The sequence below is a fragment of the Didymosphaeria variabile genome (genome assembly GCF_027946475.1).
Source record: "Didymosphaeria variabile strain IMI 356815 chromosome Unknown scaffold_2, whole genome shotgun sequence".
Classification (NCBI taxonomy): Eukaryota; Fungi; Ascomycota; class Dothideomycetes; order Pleosporales; family Didymosphaeriaceae; genus Didymosphaeria; species Didymosphaeria variabile.
Window position 1 is genome coordinate 3,237,301 of NW_026611621.1, and position 18,361 is coordinate 3,255,661.

At 51.8% G+C, this 18,361-nt stretch overlaps 8 protein-coding genes across 8 annotated transcripts; 5 read left to right on the top strand and 3 right to left on the bottom strand.

The window, feature by feature from the left end:
- Positions 1-6: 6 nt before the first annotated feature.
- Positions 7-2,109, bottom strand: ESP1_2 (separin protein; the record flags this gene model as incomplete). The annotated part of the gene is made up of 3 exons (XM_056211570.1): positions 7-1,904; positions 1,969-1,983; positions 2,040-2,109. The coding sequence occupies 3 exons, from the start codon at positions 2,107-2,109 to the stop codon at positions 7-9; spliced, it is 1,983 nt and encodes a 660-aa protein (XP_056075043.1).
- An 829-nt stretch (positions 2,110-2,938) lies between these two features.
- On the top strand, positions 2,939-3,766 carry N0V89_002764 (uncharacterized protein; the record flags this gene model as incomplete). The annotated part of the gene is made up of 1 exon (XM_056211571.1): positions 2,939-3,766. One exon carries the CDS (start codon positions 2,939-2,941, stop codon positions 3,764-3,766), a length of 828 nt encoding a protein of 275 aa, XP_056075044.1.
- A 310-nt stretch (positions 3,767-4,076) lies between these two features.
- Positions 4,077-5,839, bottom strand: N0V89_002765 (uncharacterized protein; the record flags this gene model as incomplete). Its single annotated transcript, XM_056211572.1, has 2 exons — positions 4,077-4,877; positions 4,925-5,839. The coding sequence occupies 2 exons, from the start codon at positions 5,837-5,839 to the stop codon at positions 4,077-4,079; spliced, it is 1,716 nt and encodes a 571-aa protein (XP_056075045.1).
- Positions 5,840-5,998: 159 nt separating this feature from the next.
- N0V89_002766 (uncharacterized protein) lies at positions 5,999-7,524 on the top strand (the record flags this gene model as incomplete). Its single annotated transcript, XM_056211573.1, has 3 exons — positions 5,999-6,024; positions 6,163-6,508; positions 6,577-7,524. The coding sequence occupies 3 exons, from the start codon at positions 5,999-6,001 to the stop codon at positions 7,522-7,524; spliced, it is 1,320 nt and encodes a 439-aa protein (XP_056075046.1).
- A 413-nt stretch (positions 7,525-7,937) lies between these two features.
- On the top strand, positions 7,938-8,650 carry N0V89_002767 (uncharacterized protein; the record flags this gene model as incomplete). Its single annotated transcript, XM_056211574.1, has 4 exons — positions 7,938-7,960; positions 8,013-8,245; positions 8,353-8,508; positions 8,559-8,650. The coding sequence occupies 4 exons, from the start codon at positions 7,938-7,940 to the stop codon at positions 8,648-8,650; spliced, it is 504 nt and encodes a 167-aa protein (XP_056075047.1).
- A 1,058-nt stretch (positions 8,651-9,708) lies between these two features.
- N0V89_002768 (uncharacterized protein) lies at positions 9,709-10,871 on the top strand (the record flags this gene model as incomplete). Its single annotated transcript, XM_056211575.1, has 2 exons — positions 9,709-10,313; positions 10,364-10,871. 2 exons carry the CDS (start codon positions 9,709-9,711, stop codon positions 10,869-10,871), a joined length of 1,113 nt encoding a protein of 370 aa, XP_056075048.1.
- A 3,718-nt stretch (positions 10,872-14,589) lies between these two features.
- On the bottom strand, positions 14,590-16,053 carry N0V89_002769 (uncharacterized protein; the record flags this gene model as incomplete). Its single annotated transcript, XM_056211576.1, has 3 exons — positions 14,590-15,386; positions 15,523-15,778; positions 15,913-16,053. 3 exons carry the CDS (start codon positions 16,051-16,053, stop codon positions 14,590-14,592), a joined length of 1,194 nt encoding a protein of 397 aa, XP_056075049.1.
- A 578-nt stretch (positions 16,054-16,631) lies between these two features.
- COQ4 (Ubiquinone biosynthesis protein) lies at positions 16,632-17,421 on the top strand (the record flags this gene model as incomplete). The annotated part of the gene is made up of 2 exons (XM_056211577.1): positions 16,632-16,710; positions 16,763-17,421. The coding sequence occupies 2 exons, from the start codon at positions 16,632-16,634 to the stop codon at positions 17,419-17,421; spliced, it is 738 nt and encodes a 245-aa protein (XP_056075050.1).
- Positions 17,422-18,361: the final 940 nt, after the last annotated feature.

Genomic DNA, 18,361 nt, shown 5'->3' on the forward strand with positions numbered 1-18,361 from the left:
GCGGAGTCAGAACCCAATTTTTTGTAACTGTCGCCGCAAGGTCCAGTACGAGTTAGAGAACTTGACAAAGAGAGACTGCGTGCCTTCTTGCGAGCCAAAGCCCGCATAATCATTGTCTACCGACTCTTCCTCAAGCTGCGATGTGAAGCGCACGCAGTCTTGGATCAATACGTCGAGCTCTTCCCATGCGGCATCTGATGTCAATGGCAGTCTGCAACAGACTGACACAGCATCAACAGTACTCCTCACAAGCTTAGCAGCAATGGCTAGACGTGCTTGGTATGATTTTATCTTTCCAGGAGAGGAATCTTCGGTAGGCCGGCTTCCCATGAATCTCCTAGAAAAGTGTATGCTAATTGCGACGATGCGTACACACTGCTCGCGAAGCGTTGGTGACCATTTTGTATTGCCTACTGAAGCAATCAATGATAGGATACGGCTTGCTACGCGCCGTAATGCGTGGACCTCTAGCAGTAGCGTTTCCAGATCCCTGGCTGTTCCATCCAAGCTACCGGAAAGCCTTTCGAGAGCAGTGTCGATGGTGGCGTCTTGGTCCGGCTTTGATGAGCCCTTCAGGCAAGCTTCGAGGGAAATGGAGGCGACGCGAACCGATCGAACCGTAATTGCTGCCGAAGAATCTTTCGTGAGAAAAGAAGAAGATTGACTTCCCAACCACCGGAACGCTTCCTCGGGAAGATCTGCAGCACGTGCGAGTGATGCGAGCGTCGAATTCTTGAGTTCGGACAAGCCCTGTCCATCTCTTTGGGAAAAGTCAGTGGTTTTGCCCGTACCCAGCAAGTTCGAATACAAGGACTCGGCAATCCTATACTGCTTTGCGGCAGGTAAGGTTGACCGTCTCGTAAAAGCTACGAGACATTTTCCAAAAGGCTCGATGAGCTCCTTGTCTTTATTGCCCTGGTGTTGAGCCAATCCCCACCATCGTTGTCGAACCCCAAACGCGAGATGTTGCAAGCATAGAACGATATCTGGAGACGGTTGTGGCTGCTCATCGTCATCTGAGGGGGAGATACTAGGACAAAGATTGAGGATCGTCTGCGCGAGTGATTCCAGCTGGCGTGCTGCTTTAGGCTGTTGTGCCTTCTCTTTCGCAGTGTGCAAGATGAGGCTAGTGGGGTTCGAAGGATGCGACAGCTTGAGATAGTTCCAGACCGCTTCTACATGTCGTGGACGTTTGAGTCTTCCAATCACACGCAGCACGTAGATCTGCAAATTGATGATGATGGGAATAGCCGCATTGGTGCGATCCACGTCACCAAAGTCTAAGAGTGCTGCCAGACTTTCCTTTTCCGGTGGGGGTACCTGCTGAGACGCGGACCGACTAGAGGCAGGTCGTAACTCCTCTGTTCCATTCTTCCGCAGAGTATATGTGTCCAGCCTCTTCTTCAATAAGCGCATTTCTTTTACTGCAAGGCTGTCCAAGCCATGAGTCACCAGCTTTCCAACCAGTGACAGCCGTCCATTCTCCAATGCCAGTTCAGGCGAATTTTTCCCTACGAATTGAGCACCCTCTGATGTGCTCAGATATGCGAATCCTAGCCTAGCGCATTCGGCAGTCGCAAGCAGGCTTGCGTCGGGGTCTGTGAAGGTCGGGTAGGACGAGGAGCGGCGCAATCCCTTTGGTCTTGTCGACGAGTTGGTGGCCTGGCTGACTGAGCGCTCTTTCAGTGGGTGATTTGTGACAGATGAGCTCTTTGCGTGAGGCTTTTGCGCATTCGTCGCAACGGTCGGAGAGGGCTTTGATGCTGGCGGCGATTTGGCTGTTCGTTGCGTCACTGGTGTCTTCAGGGCGTCGGTAAGAGACTTGAGGGTGGCGTTCACTGTCTGTGTCGCCAGTATGTATCGTTGTCGCGGAGAGAGGCCGTGCTCCGCCTTCGCTGCAGTAGCTGTGCCGGGTCGTCGACGAATTGTTGATTGGGCGCTGGTCGTTCTTGCGCTTTTGGCGCGTACGTTCTCTTTCTGCGACTGCGCCGTGTCAATAGAAAGCAAGTTTTGGAGCTTCGCGACGGTCGTGGCTGTACATGTTGCTATCGACTGCAACTCGGTTTCGATGTTTTCTAGGCGCGTTGCCGTCGCGTCCTCGTTGGCCATATTTTCAGGGTATCGAAGTTCGTATGCATACACGATCATTCATAGAGGCGATAGTATATACATCATAGGAAGAGGAAGCCAAGGCTGGAGAGTTGCACGAGACGTATGTTCTGGTGGGTTGAATCGTCCCGTCCAACGTAAACAGTCTAGGTGATTTCCGATTTAGCGCAATTGCAGGGGTTCGCGTCACGGCAGCTTTGATGACGACGTACCACAACGCTTTGCGCCCAGATCCATGATACTTCTTGGCTGAGCTTCCTCTTATCGCACATGTTGCTTACGACAGACACATATAAGGAGACCTAGCTCTTGACGACCGCGCTGCCTGGCGGCAAGGTAGGCAAGAAACGAATGCCTTTGTTGAGAAGCAAGCATACCTACTCGCGGAAATGAAACAGTGTAGTCATCTGCGCAATCGCACGGCTACCGTCTCTAATTATTGTATGTCTCCGAAATCAACAGCTCCTCTATAACTATCAAAAGGCAGGTACGCGATGTGTGTAGTGTACAGCCACACCAGTATGCCTCGCTTTTCCAAATTGGGGCAAAATCTTGGTGGCTTTGGTAGCGCTGTGCTCCGCCTCACAAGGCTGTTATTGCTACCCATTTCGTGGAGCAACCAACGAGACATATATCAGTGGACAAGAACTTCTTCTGCCATTGTTTTCTATTATTTACGTACCATTGATCACGAGCATTCGAGAATTTGCACAGCCAGACTTGATTCGAAACCAACTACTCCCACATCAGCACCACATCCGCAGACAACTTCATCAGCAGCACCTACAAGTCTCGCTCCCTTGCGCAATTTGTTCCAAAACCTCTCAAGATGAGAATTCCCGAGAAGCCCGCAACTTTTAACAGCCCCAACGCCGCAGAGCCGGAACCTCCCGCATACAATGACTTGCAACCGTCACGTACTGGGGATGGGAAGCAGCAGCCACCTCCAGAATACAGCCACAGCGAGTCTTCAATAGCGCAGCCATCAAATCATGTTTCACAACACCTACGGTCATCGCGATTCCCAACCCAATTCAACGTCTACATGCATTTCAGCACGTTTTCTTTAGGTCCCCACGAAGACAATAAACTCTTCACAGTCGTGCAAACTGGTTTGAGAAAACCCATGAAGCTCATTCAGGGCTCTGAGAAGAAAGCATCTCCGCTTTCAACACTCAAGATGAAAGGTATGGGAAGTACCTCGAACTTGACTATATTCCCACACGATGGTGGCGAGCTTATCTATCCGCTGGAAATCACTATCGAGAACCACTCCACAAGGCACTGCTTTTGCATTGGCCTGCCCAACAAAGCCCCTCAATACTTTGAATGGCGCAGCTCCAAGAGCGAGGAGGTGCAGGCATTGGGTGCGTACAAGCGCGGCTGGAAGCTCGTCTGGCTACGGAAAGACGGAAGGAAAGATGAAATTGTCGCCGCAAGTGCTCTGAACAACACAATGAGCATGAAGAAGGGGCTTAAGTTCGGCTTCTTTAATGCTGGGCTTGATGGGACACTCGGCGATACTTTTCAAATTGCCGCTGTTACGACGGCGATGAGCGATTTTGAAGTGTTTATGAGTACAAATGTTGCGATTGCAGGGAGTGCGAGTGCGGCTGCGAGTTCAGCCTCGGTGGCTGCGGCCGCGACGTCTACTTAAGGGAGGTATCAGGTGTTCTTGGTCGTGTGATAGTTCGGAGATAGAAAACCATTCTCTACAGTTTACATGATACTTGGTCATTCAAGTCTTTAACTAAGTGAAAGGGGCATAAACTCAAGTACAAAAGAAGTGTCAAGCCATTCAGCTTACATATTCCGAGAGCGACCGGGATAGACCCCACCCAACGTACAGCCCAACCCAAAAGTACCGGAACGCCTCGCTATGTGGTATGAATAGTTCCTGACTCCGATCAGCCGTGGAATTTGTTTCGAACCCGTACATCGGTATCAGAATCAGCAACAAAGCCCAGCTACCGACTTTGCATTGGCAATACCTTGCCAGAATCGACAATGATCTGTTCGTCCAGTCGAGCAGCAATATCGCCATACTCTAGTCTTTTCCATGTGGAAATCCGCGCTTGGTTGGTGTCGACTTCGAAAAGGCGAATCCGTCGGTGAAAGCCGCCGTAGCCACCGTATCCTCCAAAGCCACTTCCGCCAGCGTAGCACATCCACAGCTCAGGATCGCTCTGCTGGCTCTTCGAGAGCATGCAGTAGTCGTTCGCATGGTCGTGACCGCAAGATACAACCTTAATGCCCTGTTCCACCAAAGCGTCTTTGAAGTGTGTGTTGAAACGTGGCGCCGTGACACGCTCTGGACTCTGACCGAGACGTTCGTTCTCTACAATGGCGTATTCTGGGAGAGGGATGTGGATGAAGGCCATGTCTAGATGGATATGGGTGTACTTCATGTGCGATTCTTTCAAGCTATCGGCAGCCTTCTTGAACCATTGGATCTGGTTAGGTTTGAGCCAGTCGTAGCCTTTGTACTTCTTCTCATCTTTGGAGTAGGCGTGAGTATCGAGGAAGTAGAGTGTGAGGGCGGAATGTCGGTTGGCTCCGTGGGCGAGGACTTCGACGTAGTAATTGCCGACACCCATACTGCCATCAATAGACGTAGGTCCGGCCTCGGAAACCGAATAGGGGAGCGACTCATAAAGCTGCATCTGACTAGCACGGCTGAGTACGCCTCCTTCGTCATCGTGGTTGCCAAAGATGGCGGCATACGGGATCTTGCGCTCAATGAGAACAGCGGTAATCTTGAAAAGCGCCTATAACGTGTTAATGATGTCTTTGTCAAACAGCAGCCCAGACTTACGCTGGGAACATCGGGTGCTGTGCCGCCATTAACTTGGTCGCCGGATAGGACCACCATATCAGGCTTCTCATCATCCAGCAGTCTCTCCACAAACTCCAGGGTCCTGGTGTCGGCGTCACAATGTCCGCCATTGTAGTCTTTCGGCTCTGGGTCTCTACAGGGCCGTACTCCGGTGCTGAGATGCAGATCTGATATTTGCATGATCTTAAATTTACCATCCTTCGTGATTCTAGGGACAGGTTTCGTGACCGCCTCCGGTTGTCCTCTGCGAATCGATAAATGCGGCACCTTGTCGTCACCACCGGTATCCAGGTGTACAGCCCCATTGGGGACCAGTTGCCATCCAGGGCGAGACTCTGTCGCGTCCGCGCCGAAGAGTACATCTACAGCAGTAATGGTCTTCTTCGAGTCGCTTGCGTGCCGCCTGGCCGACCGCTTGATCCATATGCCGGCCGGGCGCGACTCCCATTTCTCGGATGCTTGCGACTGGTCTGCCATGGCAGGGTCCAGCTTTCCTGTGCGCACGTCCAGAATGACTTTGTCTTCGTCTGTGAGCTCCTCCTCTTTCTTGCGCTTGATGTGAACATATGCCTTCGACACCCAGCCCGTGCCCAGGTACAAGTCCTTTTCCACACGATGCCATTGTTGTTGGTCGAGATGGCACTTCGCTATCGGGTTCAGCGATGAGCACGTCTGTATAGTAATGTCTGTGATTACGAGGCCTTCGTGGTGGAGCGGTAGGTGGTTGTGCACAGCTTGCGGGAGCACGCTGTAGCGGCTGTCGAGAAATAACACCAGGAGAACGACGATGACTACGAGCAGACCGAGCTGGACCGATGTCCGAACCTGAACTGTAGTTAGTACCCTCGAGTGGCTACAGCGTGGGAGACGTGCGATTCTGCGCGGCGCAGGCATGGCGCTCTGAGAGACCTCCGCGGGGAAACAGCTGGACTCACACCAGGGGTGCGGTCATTAAACGATATCAAAGAGACTCTGTACAACAGATAGCCATAGTCGCATGCGTTAGTGTGTTTGGGTCTCGGATGGAGCGTGAACCGTAGTCGTGCAGGTGACATGTTTCAACGTCTGCAAGCCGACGGGTGTACTGGCCTTGTCGGCTTGGCCTCAAGCTCAGTGCCACTTCCGGGCTCACCTCCGCTCCGCCGTCAACCCCCCTCCCTTGCTTGTACATGCAAGCCATGCGTTTTTCAAGGTCAATTGAACGCGCATCTGCTCAGCTACAATCGCGCTCGATTAAGAGGAGCTTCGCGACCGGCACCTCCCTCAGGCGAGCTTTCCAAGGCATGCGCCCTGTCCGTTCTTACCCGCCGACCAGATGCTAACGATTCCACAGAAGGCGATGTCGTACTTCTGAAAGAGAAGAAGAATGCAGGCCATGACGGGATTTTAGTGAAACTTCAGACCACAAAGCAAACGCACACCCATCGTGGGAACCTAGCACATGCGGACATTATCGGGAAAGAATCGCGACAGCTTGTACACTCGGCGCGAGGAAATGCGTACCGCATCCACGAGCCCACGCTTGCAGAGTACGTCCGTCTGACGCCACGACTGGTTACTCCTGTGCGTCCACTGCATCGAACGCGCTCCAACGCCTTCGAGACGAGTGAAGGGCGCCTAACAGAAGCTAGATTTATCCTTCCGATGCGAACCTGATCGTGTCTCTACTAGACATCCACGTCGACACGCCCTCCCCTAGCATAAACGGTAGCCCACCCGTGGAAATACTCGAGGCTGGTACTGGTCATGGTGCGCTGACCTTACATCTCGCTCGTGCAATACATGCTGCGAATCCGCCTCTTCCAAAGCTCCACAACTATGCCTCAGAACAGGAAGCGGAAGACCCGGTCTACCTAGGGGAATCCATTGCGGACCTACAGGACGCGAATAATGAGTCCTGGCGGACATGCCGGGGTGCCATCGTACACACGCTTGACATCTCCAGCAAGCACTCGGAGCATGCGAAAAAGATTGTGGAAGGCTTCAAGAATGGCATATATGCCGGCAGTGTCGACTTCCACCTTGGAGACCCTGGCTCTTGGATCAAGGAACAGCAAAAAGCTAGGAAGACCCAAGACCCATTCCTATCCCATGTCATTTTGGACCTCCCAGGTGCAGACACGTATTTGGACGTCGTGGCATCAGCGCTACATATCGACGGTCTGCTTGCAGTTTTCAATCCCAGCATCACCCAGATAGTGGAATGTGTCGAGAAGATTCGTAAAGACAGGATGCCCTACCTGCTCGACCGAGTCGTCGAGCTGGGCGCGAGCACCATCCGTGAATGGGATGTGAGAGCTGTACGCCCCAGAGCAGCGCTGAAGAAAGCGGAGCAGAAGGCTGCGCCAGATGCGTCATCTGGCGCGGAGTCGAGTGACGTTATCAAGGGACAGGAGGCCAGGGACGACGAGCTGGCACAAGACCTTGGCAAGAATGAAGAGAAGTGGGCAATGGTCTGTCGGCCCAAAGCAGGACAGGAGGTAGTCGGCGGTGGCTTCATAGCTCTATGGCGGAAAATGGAGCCTGCAAATCTCTCCGAGTCGCCGGAGCCCTCTGCGGCGGCTACGGAGCAGGCCTAGAGCTTCTGGGTACGAATAGATCAAAAGTACAACGTAACACGTTCACCGCTGTACCACTTGGCTCGGCTTCAAGCTGTTCACTCGATGCGTAGATTAACGCGCGCCACGTGATGTCTGCGGCACCTGGACTCTGCCCCGCGGTAAGCTTGGAGCTCTCTCGTCCAGCAGTTGGAGCAAGCAGCTCAGCACTAACGCGCACGCGGCAATGGCCTGTACAGAGGCAGTGGATTTTGTGCGTTGTCAAGAGCTCGACGCCGAGCATGATTGGCTCAGCATCGGAGTTTATTAACGCTGGGCCAATCATGCACAGACAGTCGCGCTTTCCGCTTTCACTGGGTGCGCATTTAACAGTACCTCCGCCCTTCCACTCATCCCCACCCCACCTGTTTCCTTCTGAGCCTTGGAAGCGAAAAATGAGCGGTGCGGGCGAGAATCGGTAAGCTTCCTCCGACGCGTTTCGTGGACGCATCTGGTCTGACAGCAGATAGGAGTAGCTGGCAGCGGCCGCAGGGACGAGGCAACCGTGCCTCTGGCTCGAACAACCCAGGCAAAGATGGCGGGAGGCAGCAGGCCATGTCGGCGCTGTCTGGCAACGCGTGGAAGGGAAAAGGACAGGGCGGCGGTGAGCGGGCGCAGGCGCAGACACCCAGTGTCCCCGCAGAACAGCACGTACCTGTGAAGGACTTCAATGCTGGCGAAGTCAAGGAGTTCTTGAAAAAGAGTAAGCGCGCATAGCTTGTAGCGGGCCATCACTCGGAGTGTAGAGCTCCTCGATGTCCTCCAAAGCTTCCCCGCCAATTGAAGGGCTGCATCTGACGTGCGTCGCAGAATACCTTGAAAGCGTCGCAGGTACATCTGCCTCGAACAACGCGCTCGCAACAGACATGGGGACTAATGGCAAACCTCTAGACCAACCATCCGCATACCACAAGGTACAAGGGGATTCTGTAGCAAAGAGGAGCAGCGGTGCTTGGGGCTCTCGAGGTATGCCTAAATTGCGCAGGTCTAATTTGGCTGGAGTAACATGAATGCAGGCAACATGCCACACCTCATGCCCAGTGGGCAGGACTTCTTCACGCAGCTCAAGAAGCAGCTGGCGTCCCTCGATCAGGCCAAGCCTTCGTAACCGCAATACGGTTGTCACGCGTTTCCTTCCAGCGGCATTCTAGGGCATAACGGGAGTTCACGGGCCATCGCATTCTTCTCACTACACTATACTCTGTCCTACGGTGGCTGTTTACGAAGACGGTTCGGTTCTTGTTCAAAAGATCGGTAACATGTGTAAATCAAGGACGGGCATTGCAGCACATGGCGTTGGCGGAGCATGGCAATTACGATTCCTGGTATTGTAAGGATACCCATCTATTTGGACTCTTCTAAGGGGCGTCGTTCTGTGCTTGGGAAAGGACGACAAAGACTCCGTACGGTCCCACGAAATGGCTCGTACTTGATCTGTATATAGTCGTAATAGACTGGCTCTTGCGATAAAGTGCAGGTCGGTGGGCGTCAGCAACTGCTTGCATGATAAGTTTTCAGATGGTGACTGTGATGGCCATTCTGGACGTGTTGGGGGTATATGTGCTGGGATGTTTATAGTTTCGGATGTGACGAGAAGAAAGGCGACGACGGCGTTGTCACGGAGCTTGCACCCTCGATTCGGTCAACAAACATACGTGCGGCCCCGCAGCTCGCGCCTTCACTCCACATACCACATTCTTCGCTTGCTATTGCGCCTCGTGCATTGTGACAACCAGTCCAGAAGCCTACTTTGCGCTATTGTGCCATTACATTCATTCGCTGCATCGTTGCAGACAGCCAAGACCGGCGACCACAACGCATCACATTCCACACCCCAAGGCTCACCACCCAACGCACGCGTCGCTACCCCTCATTTGCGGCGGCAACCTGGTCCACGGACCTGGAAACATACGACGCAGGGCATACCAAGGGACCGCACGCCGCTACATGCCTGCAGCGTAAAGCCGTCTCATATCCGCACACGGATGCGTACCTTCACCGGCCACCACAGCAGACCCACCGCCTCTGTCCTCTCCCGTCTCCCCGCCATCAGCGCTCTGCATCTTCTAGAGTGCAAATCACAGCTGAAACGACATGTCTTCGCCGCCGCAAACACCCACACACAGACCTAATTCGTCTCACCGCCGCCGCCCCTCGAGTCTTGACATGTCCCATACCACGCCCTCGTCCAATCGAAACTCTTTACGTCGACGCTCTTCCGGATACTCGTCAATAACGCCACGATTGTCGCAGGAATTCGAACATCAAAATTTCGATGGCGGTGGAGACGGCGGTCTGGGGAATCTGGCCGACGAACTAGGGGAACTTGATGATTGGGACGAGGACGACGAAGGAGTCGAAGGTGAATACGAGGACGAAGACGATCTGCCGCACGAGGGCGCGAACAACATCGGCGTAGCGGTGGATCACGACGGAGGCGTCGGCACCGTGAACGGTGTTAGGGACAGCGGCGTCGCAATGCAGACTTCTTCGCCTGCGGCTACGAGGCTCAGTCCACAGTCTGCAGTCAAGAGTAGGAAACATCAGAGGCAGCATTCATTATACGACGGATCGGACTACGGGGACGATTCAGACCTGGAATCAAACGAGGGCATCTCACCTGCCCTCGAAAATCGCATGGCTGCTATCGAAAGCCTAGCACGGCGGGGCATGGAAGAGAATGGCAGCGCGGCGGACGGTGTAGTCAAGCGGGTGACAGAACAATTACGAGACCTCGGAAGCCAGATCGGTATCGAGAACGGAGCCACAAGGTGAGTCGCTTCCTGATATCCGAAGAAGTCCACCCTAACCCGAACCGCAGACTAAAGACCGCCCACGACGCCCTGACTACACACCTCACCCATCAATCTCGAACATTGAACTCCGCCACTGCTATCATGACTGGGCCCCGTGCCATCATGCCTCCTGCCGAAGAGATCGAAGTTCTCCTCCCACTTATAGCTAGCACCCTCGAGCTCCTCCCACATTCCTCCCCACAAGCCCTGATCGCCCTCTCTCAGCTTACGCTATCAACACGCGAACTGCTTGAGCACTTTTCAAATGTATCAGATAGCTTGCATATGTCGCGACAGAAGGCGAATGAGGCGAGTCGAAAGCTCAGATCGAGCAAAGACCAGCTAGCAGAGTGGAAGAAAGATATGGATCTACGGGAATTGGGTATGGGCTACATTGACAATGGAGACTGGGACAGGCGGTTACGAGATCGAGAAGTTGGCGCCGCTTGCGGTGACGTTGTCAATGGTTTCGAAGAAGTTTGTGGCATGTGGAGGAAGAAACTTTGTGAGGGGTTAGGTGTTGCGAGTGCGTAAGATTCTTGCGCAACGTCATTGATTTTCTTATGTTGTAGACTTGATATCAAGTAGCTGACGGGCTTGACGCGTAGGTGAAGATTACCCAGAAGAGACGGCATGCTCTCCTAGAGGGAACACAGAGACGGAATTGGAAGACAAGGGGAAGAAGAATAAGCCCCAAAACTTCAGTAGCCCATTTCGGACGCAGTATAGGAACTTCGACTCCGGAGTGCATGACTGCGATTGATGGATTGCTGGGAGATGATATCTAGCAAAGGCTGTCAAGGCTTTAGATCCCTGGCACTGGCTTCCGCATTTGAAGGTATTTTAGCGTGAACATGTTGGGATTTTTGTGCGTCACACGTAATACCCCTACACATCGATATCAAGGGTCTGGCGTTCGTAGGTCTCGTTTATTAGGGCGACGGAAGAATACACCGAAGTTGATAAATAGATCAGGCGATACCACCGTCAATATATAAGACCACTGGATGCATATAAGGGGTGCTTTCTTTGTCTTTGGTTAGACTACTGGCAGATAGAGACTTGTGTGACTGCGTTGCTAGATAATCAGCTCAAGGCAGATATTTGTGCAGAAGGCCGGGTGTGTTAATCAACTCGAGGCATGATTTTCGATACAGCTTAACACACCATCAACTAGTTCTATTTAATACCGATTATCGTGTGCATCACTGTGAGCTGTGTATTCGGCGTTTGTTGCGGCAATTCACTGCGAGCTTTTGACCGGATCAGACACTGCTAGCTTTGCAATTCGACGTGTTATGTTTGGCCATGGCCAGACTCTTAGGGTGCTAAGTGACAGCAAGGTGTACCCTTCGCCTTTGTTTACTTTCTCATCTTTCACACAATCTTCCGTCCCGATTAGCTCACACAACAGTACCACGTCCTGCGTGGTATTTATAGACTAGCACCGAAGAATTGTTGCGGTTCAAAACGAACACGTCAACACATTCTGAAGTGTTGCTATAAATGTTAGCGGCGTCGAGCATGGCTTTCGCTACAAACCCAACTTCGACAATGCTGGGTGCGGTATTGGTTGGCGATGTAAGTATTATTCGCGTTTAAAATTGTTTTAACGGTACTAATACAATATCTCCAGAGCCCTTAAATCTAGAGGAGTTGAAATGGCATCTTCTTGTCGAAGGCTACTTGCACTGAATTATTGGCTAGACCTGCTTTTGTCCTCTATGCCCACTGGGATGATGATGTTAAAACGATGACCTATCTATGTACAAGAGCCGCCGCGGCAATTGCACACCCCGGCCCCAACGCGACATGCAACGAGCTGGTAATGTATGGTGAGGCCGAAATTCCTACTGTGCGCCTGTTCCTCGTAGAAGCTTCGCAAGTATAAAGCTTTGTAAATGACATCCAGATACGCTAGGAGTTCTTCTACTTCTCGGTGAAGCGAAGCCACTCTAACATGATTGACGAGACCTTGGGAACAATCGCATGGTTGACTGAGTTCCATTGTGTCTTACACTTGTTGACTTTAGAATTTCAGGCAACTAGGTTCATTCCCAATAGGAAGCCGCCGTAAAGTGGTACAGTAACTAGAAGTACGACTGGATCACCCTAAATATCGGATATCGTCATGGATATGGCCAAGGTTAGGCGTCGATGAACTGTATCGCTGGTCACAGTGGATCTGAAACGGCTTTACTGAAAGCTATTCTGGGTAACTTAGGAATAAAGGAAGGGCAGCAGATCAACCAAACGGAGGTTGCGGGTATTCTGGAGAACTGAAATAAGGAGGAGGCTGATGTCGTGTGGAATGCATGGGATGAGCAGAAGCGTGATCAGTATATCAAGTTACTCGTCCCTTTCTACCAATTCGTTCGTTTTGGCGAATGCCGACTATAACAGACTTGTCAAACCCACTCTTCATTGCTGCTGTCCTCGTAAGCTCAACGGCCATACACACAGCCCTCCGCAATCCGCTCCACCATACAATGGATCGCAGTCGTCACGCGGATCATCCTCACATACTTGATCCTTGATGTCGCAAGCGGTTCCTGCAAATCCACCGCATAACTTGTTCTTCACACAGATACCCGATTGATCGCACGCTGGCCCACATCCGCCTTTGTATGGGTCTTTGATGCAGACTTCGTCAGAGCCGCACTCGCCATAGTTGCTACGGCCGCCGCCGCATGGAGCGTGCGTGCCGGTTGGCCTGGGAATGGATGCTGCATTGAAGGCTGGGGTGGATATGGGGACGAGTGAGGGTGTCTGCATGGGAGGACATGCCTGGTTGCAGGTCAGTGGCCTCTCAGAAGACGCAGGCGACTAGTCGTTATGTACCTGCATATCCGGCTGTACGCCTCCGCACTTGTCAAAACAACGCTGCTTCTGTGCATTTGCGCAATAGCATGAATCTGGCCACATTTGCGCACAGAAACCCTGTTCGCACTTGCACGCTGCATCGGCGTGCACTCCTGGGTTGGGCGGTGAAGTGGGCGGACTCGTCGAACAGGGCTACGCGATGTCAATTTATACTGTTTCGCCATAGAAGAAATTGAGGACTGACAAGGTAAGTAGGTTTGTAAGTTGGACAGGTCTTCTCGCACATTGTTTCGCGGGAGTTGAGGCATCGGCAGAGATCCTGAACGAACATCAGCATCTCATACACATATTGGACCAAGAAGCGTACGACGGCATTGCTAGCTGAACATTTGACAAGTGGACACTCGCAGGCCGACGTAGGTGTTTGCGCCGATGCGAGGGCTCCTAGTAGAGACAGGAGTAGGAATGCCTTCATGGTGGTGACGTAGGATGTCGTGGTATTGCACGCCGAGCCAAGCTTGTAAAGACCCAAGGCAAACGTGCTGAAGAATGAGCAGGTACACCCATCCGCTCTTCCCCGCAGTCCACCTATATAGTAGCTGTATGGCTTGCCGCCAAGCCTCATGCACACCCCTAAATTGGCCATTGACCTCTTTGCACGAGCTATGCGATACCGAGTTGGCTTTATTCTTTTCCAACCTGGGTAATTGTGTCCCAGCTTGGAACAGCTAGTGGCTGCGCTGCATTCCAGGACGCGAAATTAACCCTGAGGGGAATAACACGCGTTGAGCTAGGAATGCTGACGCCAAAGCAAATGCTGGGGAAGCAACGAAAGGGCTGGCTAAGAATAGATCGAAAGAATAGTTTAAGCTGGCCTCGTATCTGCGTAACCCATCCTACTCGTCCAGAGGAATTTGCCTGGCTGAGGACGATTTATACATGCCTGTGAGCGGCGTTAGCTGATGCTTGTGTCCATAGTTCAGATCATCCCCAATAGATATCTCATTTCTCTAATGAAGGGACCTGACGTGGTAATTGGCCAAGCCGTGGCGCTCTCAATCTTGACAACACGAGCTCGCCGAGTTCGCTGATATTTCCCCCTGGCGCCGATTGATCGGTAGGAAGTTTTCTGAAATGCTTGGTAGTCCGTAGAAGCAAAGTTGAGGGAATATTACCGCTAGAGGCAAATCGGCGAACGTGTGACACAAGAACGCAGTCACGGACACGGCGGATTCTGTCGTGTTGCGCAAAGTGAACATTAGATGATATCGGGATGAACCAAAAGATTGATTTGGTCCCTATTTGTGCGAACCTCGCCGCAACGTACTCAAAGCTCTTGCTCTTGCCCGCATGCCTTGGGTGGTACGTCGTGTGCCGACTTGCATTGTCCCCGTGAAAGCCAAAACACAAGCTGATGAGACTTGATTTCTCAGCTGCTCAGGGCATCTATACTTGTCTTTACAATGCTTTGAACTTGCTTCCAGCGCCGTAGTAGGGTATCTTTCTGTGCTGTCTTTACTTCTCCACCAGCCTTCAGCTCTTCCACCTCCTCCATAATCTCCATAATCTGCCTCTCGTATTTGACTAAAAGCCCAACAACGTATCCATTTACCTTTCCTTGGTCGCCCACTCCTTCATCGGTCCCGCTCACGAAAGCCGTGTATCGCCGCGAGGGCAGCGTCAACAAACGTACGACGGCCTGAGTGCGATGGCATATTGTCGGGGTCGTCGGTGAGAGCGTATAGGATCCGTAGAAACCATCTTCCCTGAGTATCTCGGCCTGCTCAGACGAGAGTTGCGAGAGTATAAGGTGGTCCAGAGGTAAGGAGTCACATCCGTTGGTGTCCAGTATGAAGCCATACTCCACGAGCAGGAAATCATTCGAATGTGAGCCATACGAGACGTAGACTTCTTCGCCGGCTTTGTAGGCGCGATCGGCAGTGACCGAGTAGCCTTTTGCATCAGCCTTAGGGTCGCAACCTTTATCAGAGTGATTGAAGTAATCCATGAAGGGACACATGGCGTAGCAGTCGTCTGCTGTCAGCTGTTGGCGCTTTTTCGGAAGGCGCGGATGCGCATTTGGAAGATCAGGGTATTCCCAGTAGAAAGTACGTGTGTTGACGATAAGCCATGTGTAGGTGAAGAGAACTTTTGGGATGGAAGGGTGGATGGCGTGAATATTAACAAAGTCTCTCTCGAGATTCGAGCGCTGGGCTGTGAGAAGCACTGCAATGTATTAGCTGATCGCTGTTTCAACCGTCATTGTCAAGTGAAGTCAAGTGAAGTCAAGTGTAGCCTAACAACATCTTATCTATGCCAATAGTGCACCGCTGTAGAACTAATATGGCTCGACATATCTTACCAGTCGCAGCATGTGGTAGCAGATCCTGCAGCTTCCTCGACCAGTGCAGTGGAAGAATATGAATGAATTCATCCTGACTTGGCCAGACCTCCCGCCAAGGTTGATGTTGGCAGTCCTCGTCTGCGTAGTGAAGAGCTAGATACGCAGCTAGACGGGCATGTATTGAAGTCTTGGTCGGGAACTTGAGCGCTTGTATGGCGTGTTGCGCAACGGTGATTAGTGATGTGTTGCGCACGTGCACTATTTGCTCTCCTTTCTTGAACACTTAGTAGATGGTCTCCAATTCAGCAGCGGCTGCAGGAAAGGTGCTTTGTGCAGCCCATCGATCTTGAGATGACTCGCTACATGATAACCGACTTTTCGCAACCCTTGATAACATAGAAAACTGACCTTGATATCAGATGCGGCTACGATCCCCATGCCGCGATCCTTGAATTTAGCAGGAGCGATACCATTGATGTCCACGCCGTGAGATTGTGCCCACTCAATGAAACGAGTGTGCTCCTCTCCTGGGTCCATAGCTGCGGCCATGGTTCGCGGAAAGGTTCGTGTGGGTATCGTGGACCTGGAGAAAGACGGAACACAATCTGTCACCAGGCTTCCGTTCAAACCTCGTGACGCCCAAGATATAATACCTCCTAATTACCTAAAGGACTCGGGCTTTTCTTTCAGTTAGGCTTCAGTGAACCACTGACGATGGCTTCTGGGCGGAGAAATCCCGTTCTTCAAATCCATGCGAAGTGACCCAGTGTGGTATGCTCTGAAGCTGGCACTTTGTGTTCTGGAAGTCGAGCGTGCTGGATTAGACTGTGAGTCAAGGGAAGAGTGAAAGTTGTGACATCGAAATGTGGCGTAATCCGTGGCGCGTGCTATCGATAAGAAGTGGCTGAAGCTGTTGGACCACCTTCGGGGCGTGTCACGATGCATGATGCAAGTTTCGCATTGCCTCTTTCACCTCCACCTCGCTCTCGATGGCGGGATCTTTGAAGCGGTCTACTGCGGCCTTGGTTTCTGCCCCTCCCAAGGTTGCCTCTCACGCTTTACACCTGGCTTGTAGTTACCGATGCTTCTCTGTGCTCAATCGGCCGCAGCCGAACTATGAAGGCCACATGCCGCTCACACGGACAGAGAGACTGGGATTGGCAGTAGGCTCAGGGCTGATGAGCTTTCTGGACCCTCGAAGAGGAGGTCAGGTCCTTGATCAGACGGGCGACGGCGTCCAATTGGCTAAATCTCTTAGATCTCATTGCGGCATTTGGCGAAGCCACTGCGCAACCGTACTTCATTAATCGTCTTCGTGACCGCATGCTCCTACATCCGACGGGCCGAAGAATCCTGCGCGACAGGCCACGTTTGACGTCCACCTCGCTCGACATCCCACGACTCCGTTCATTACCCAAGAATACCGTAGGCTATGTCTACACCGAATGGCTGGATCGCGAGGGCGTATCACCCGACACACGAGCCCAGGTACGATACATAGATGACGAGGAATGCGCATATGTTATGCAGCGTTACCGCGAGTGCCATGACTTCTACCACGCACTTGTTGGCCTTCCTGTCTTTCGTGAAGGCGAAGTCGCGCTCAAGGCTTTTGAATTTGCCAACACGGGACTACCTATGACTGGACTAGCTGTCTTAAGCGCTTTCACACTCAAGAAAGGCGAGTGGAGAAGATTTTGGGACATTTATGGGCCTTGGGCGGTACGGAATGGCGCAAAAAGTGAAGATGTGATAAACGTGTACTGGGAGGAAGAGCTCGAGACCGACGTGGATGAGCTCAGGACAAGGCTCGGAATCGAGAAGCCACCGGACCTCAGAGATTTGAGGAAAGCTGCACGCGAGGCGAGGAAGAAGGAGAAGACTGCTACGGAAGCTGCTACTGGTGCTGCTGTATAATACCTCCTGTTTGATGAAGTTTACTTACTGAAGGTCTAATAATTGGTTTACAACGAAACCTGTAAAAGGGGTGAATAGCTGCCAGAGCATGAATATGGGATCACTCTCAACCTCATCAAGGAACTTTGTGAATCCTTGTCTTGTTAGCGTTTTGTTCTACCATCCCTAAGCCTGTCATACTGTTGAATGAGAAGAGGTTAAACCCATTGATTGGTGATCTATGTACAAAAGGTAGACTTTATAGTCTTAGGCATTGTTTGTAGGAGTCTTGTGATGGGCTTCCAACCAACACATACACGTAGACCTTCATCTGTAACTACGAAACCAGTCGAACTTTGCAACCGTAATGTCTGACCTACACGTATGTTAGCACTATGCGGGTCAGGCGAGCTCACCTCTCGACTGTCTTTGTCTCCAAAGCTGAAATTATAGATCCAAATAGATATGAAGGCTGTCTGGATGTCGGTTCGACCTCGTAGGCTGCTCGCACTAGGCAAGGCAAGGAGAAGTCTGAACGTACCGGGCGCTCCAGGCTCAGACTAGAACGCTATTCAATGTAAGCAAATAAAAAAGAGCTTGTCGTTGCTGGATAAGACTTGGTCAAAGAAGAACTCACCTGTTATATCCTTTAATATATTTTTCAATGAATATCGGGTAAACGGCGTGTTAGTGCCTCACGGTTGCGCTCTATGGTTGTGGTAATTCATGAGAAGCATGCTTCTTATAAACTGGTAGAAGTTGTAACAGTGTGGTGTCAATGAATGAACGCTCTCTCAGCTAACAATGTGTTTTGCTAAATGTAGCGATAACACTTAGAAACCTTCGTACAATGCAAGGCACCTTTCAACATGGGCTTTGTTCGCAGGACGTTTGCATACATAGTGTAAACACAATACGAGGATGGCTTGTTCCGCGGACCACGGAGGAAGTGAGAAGGAGC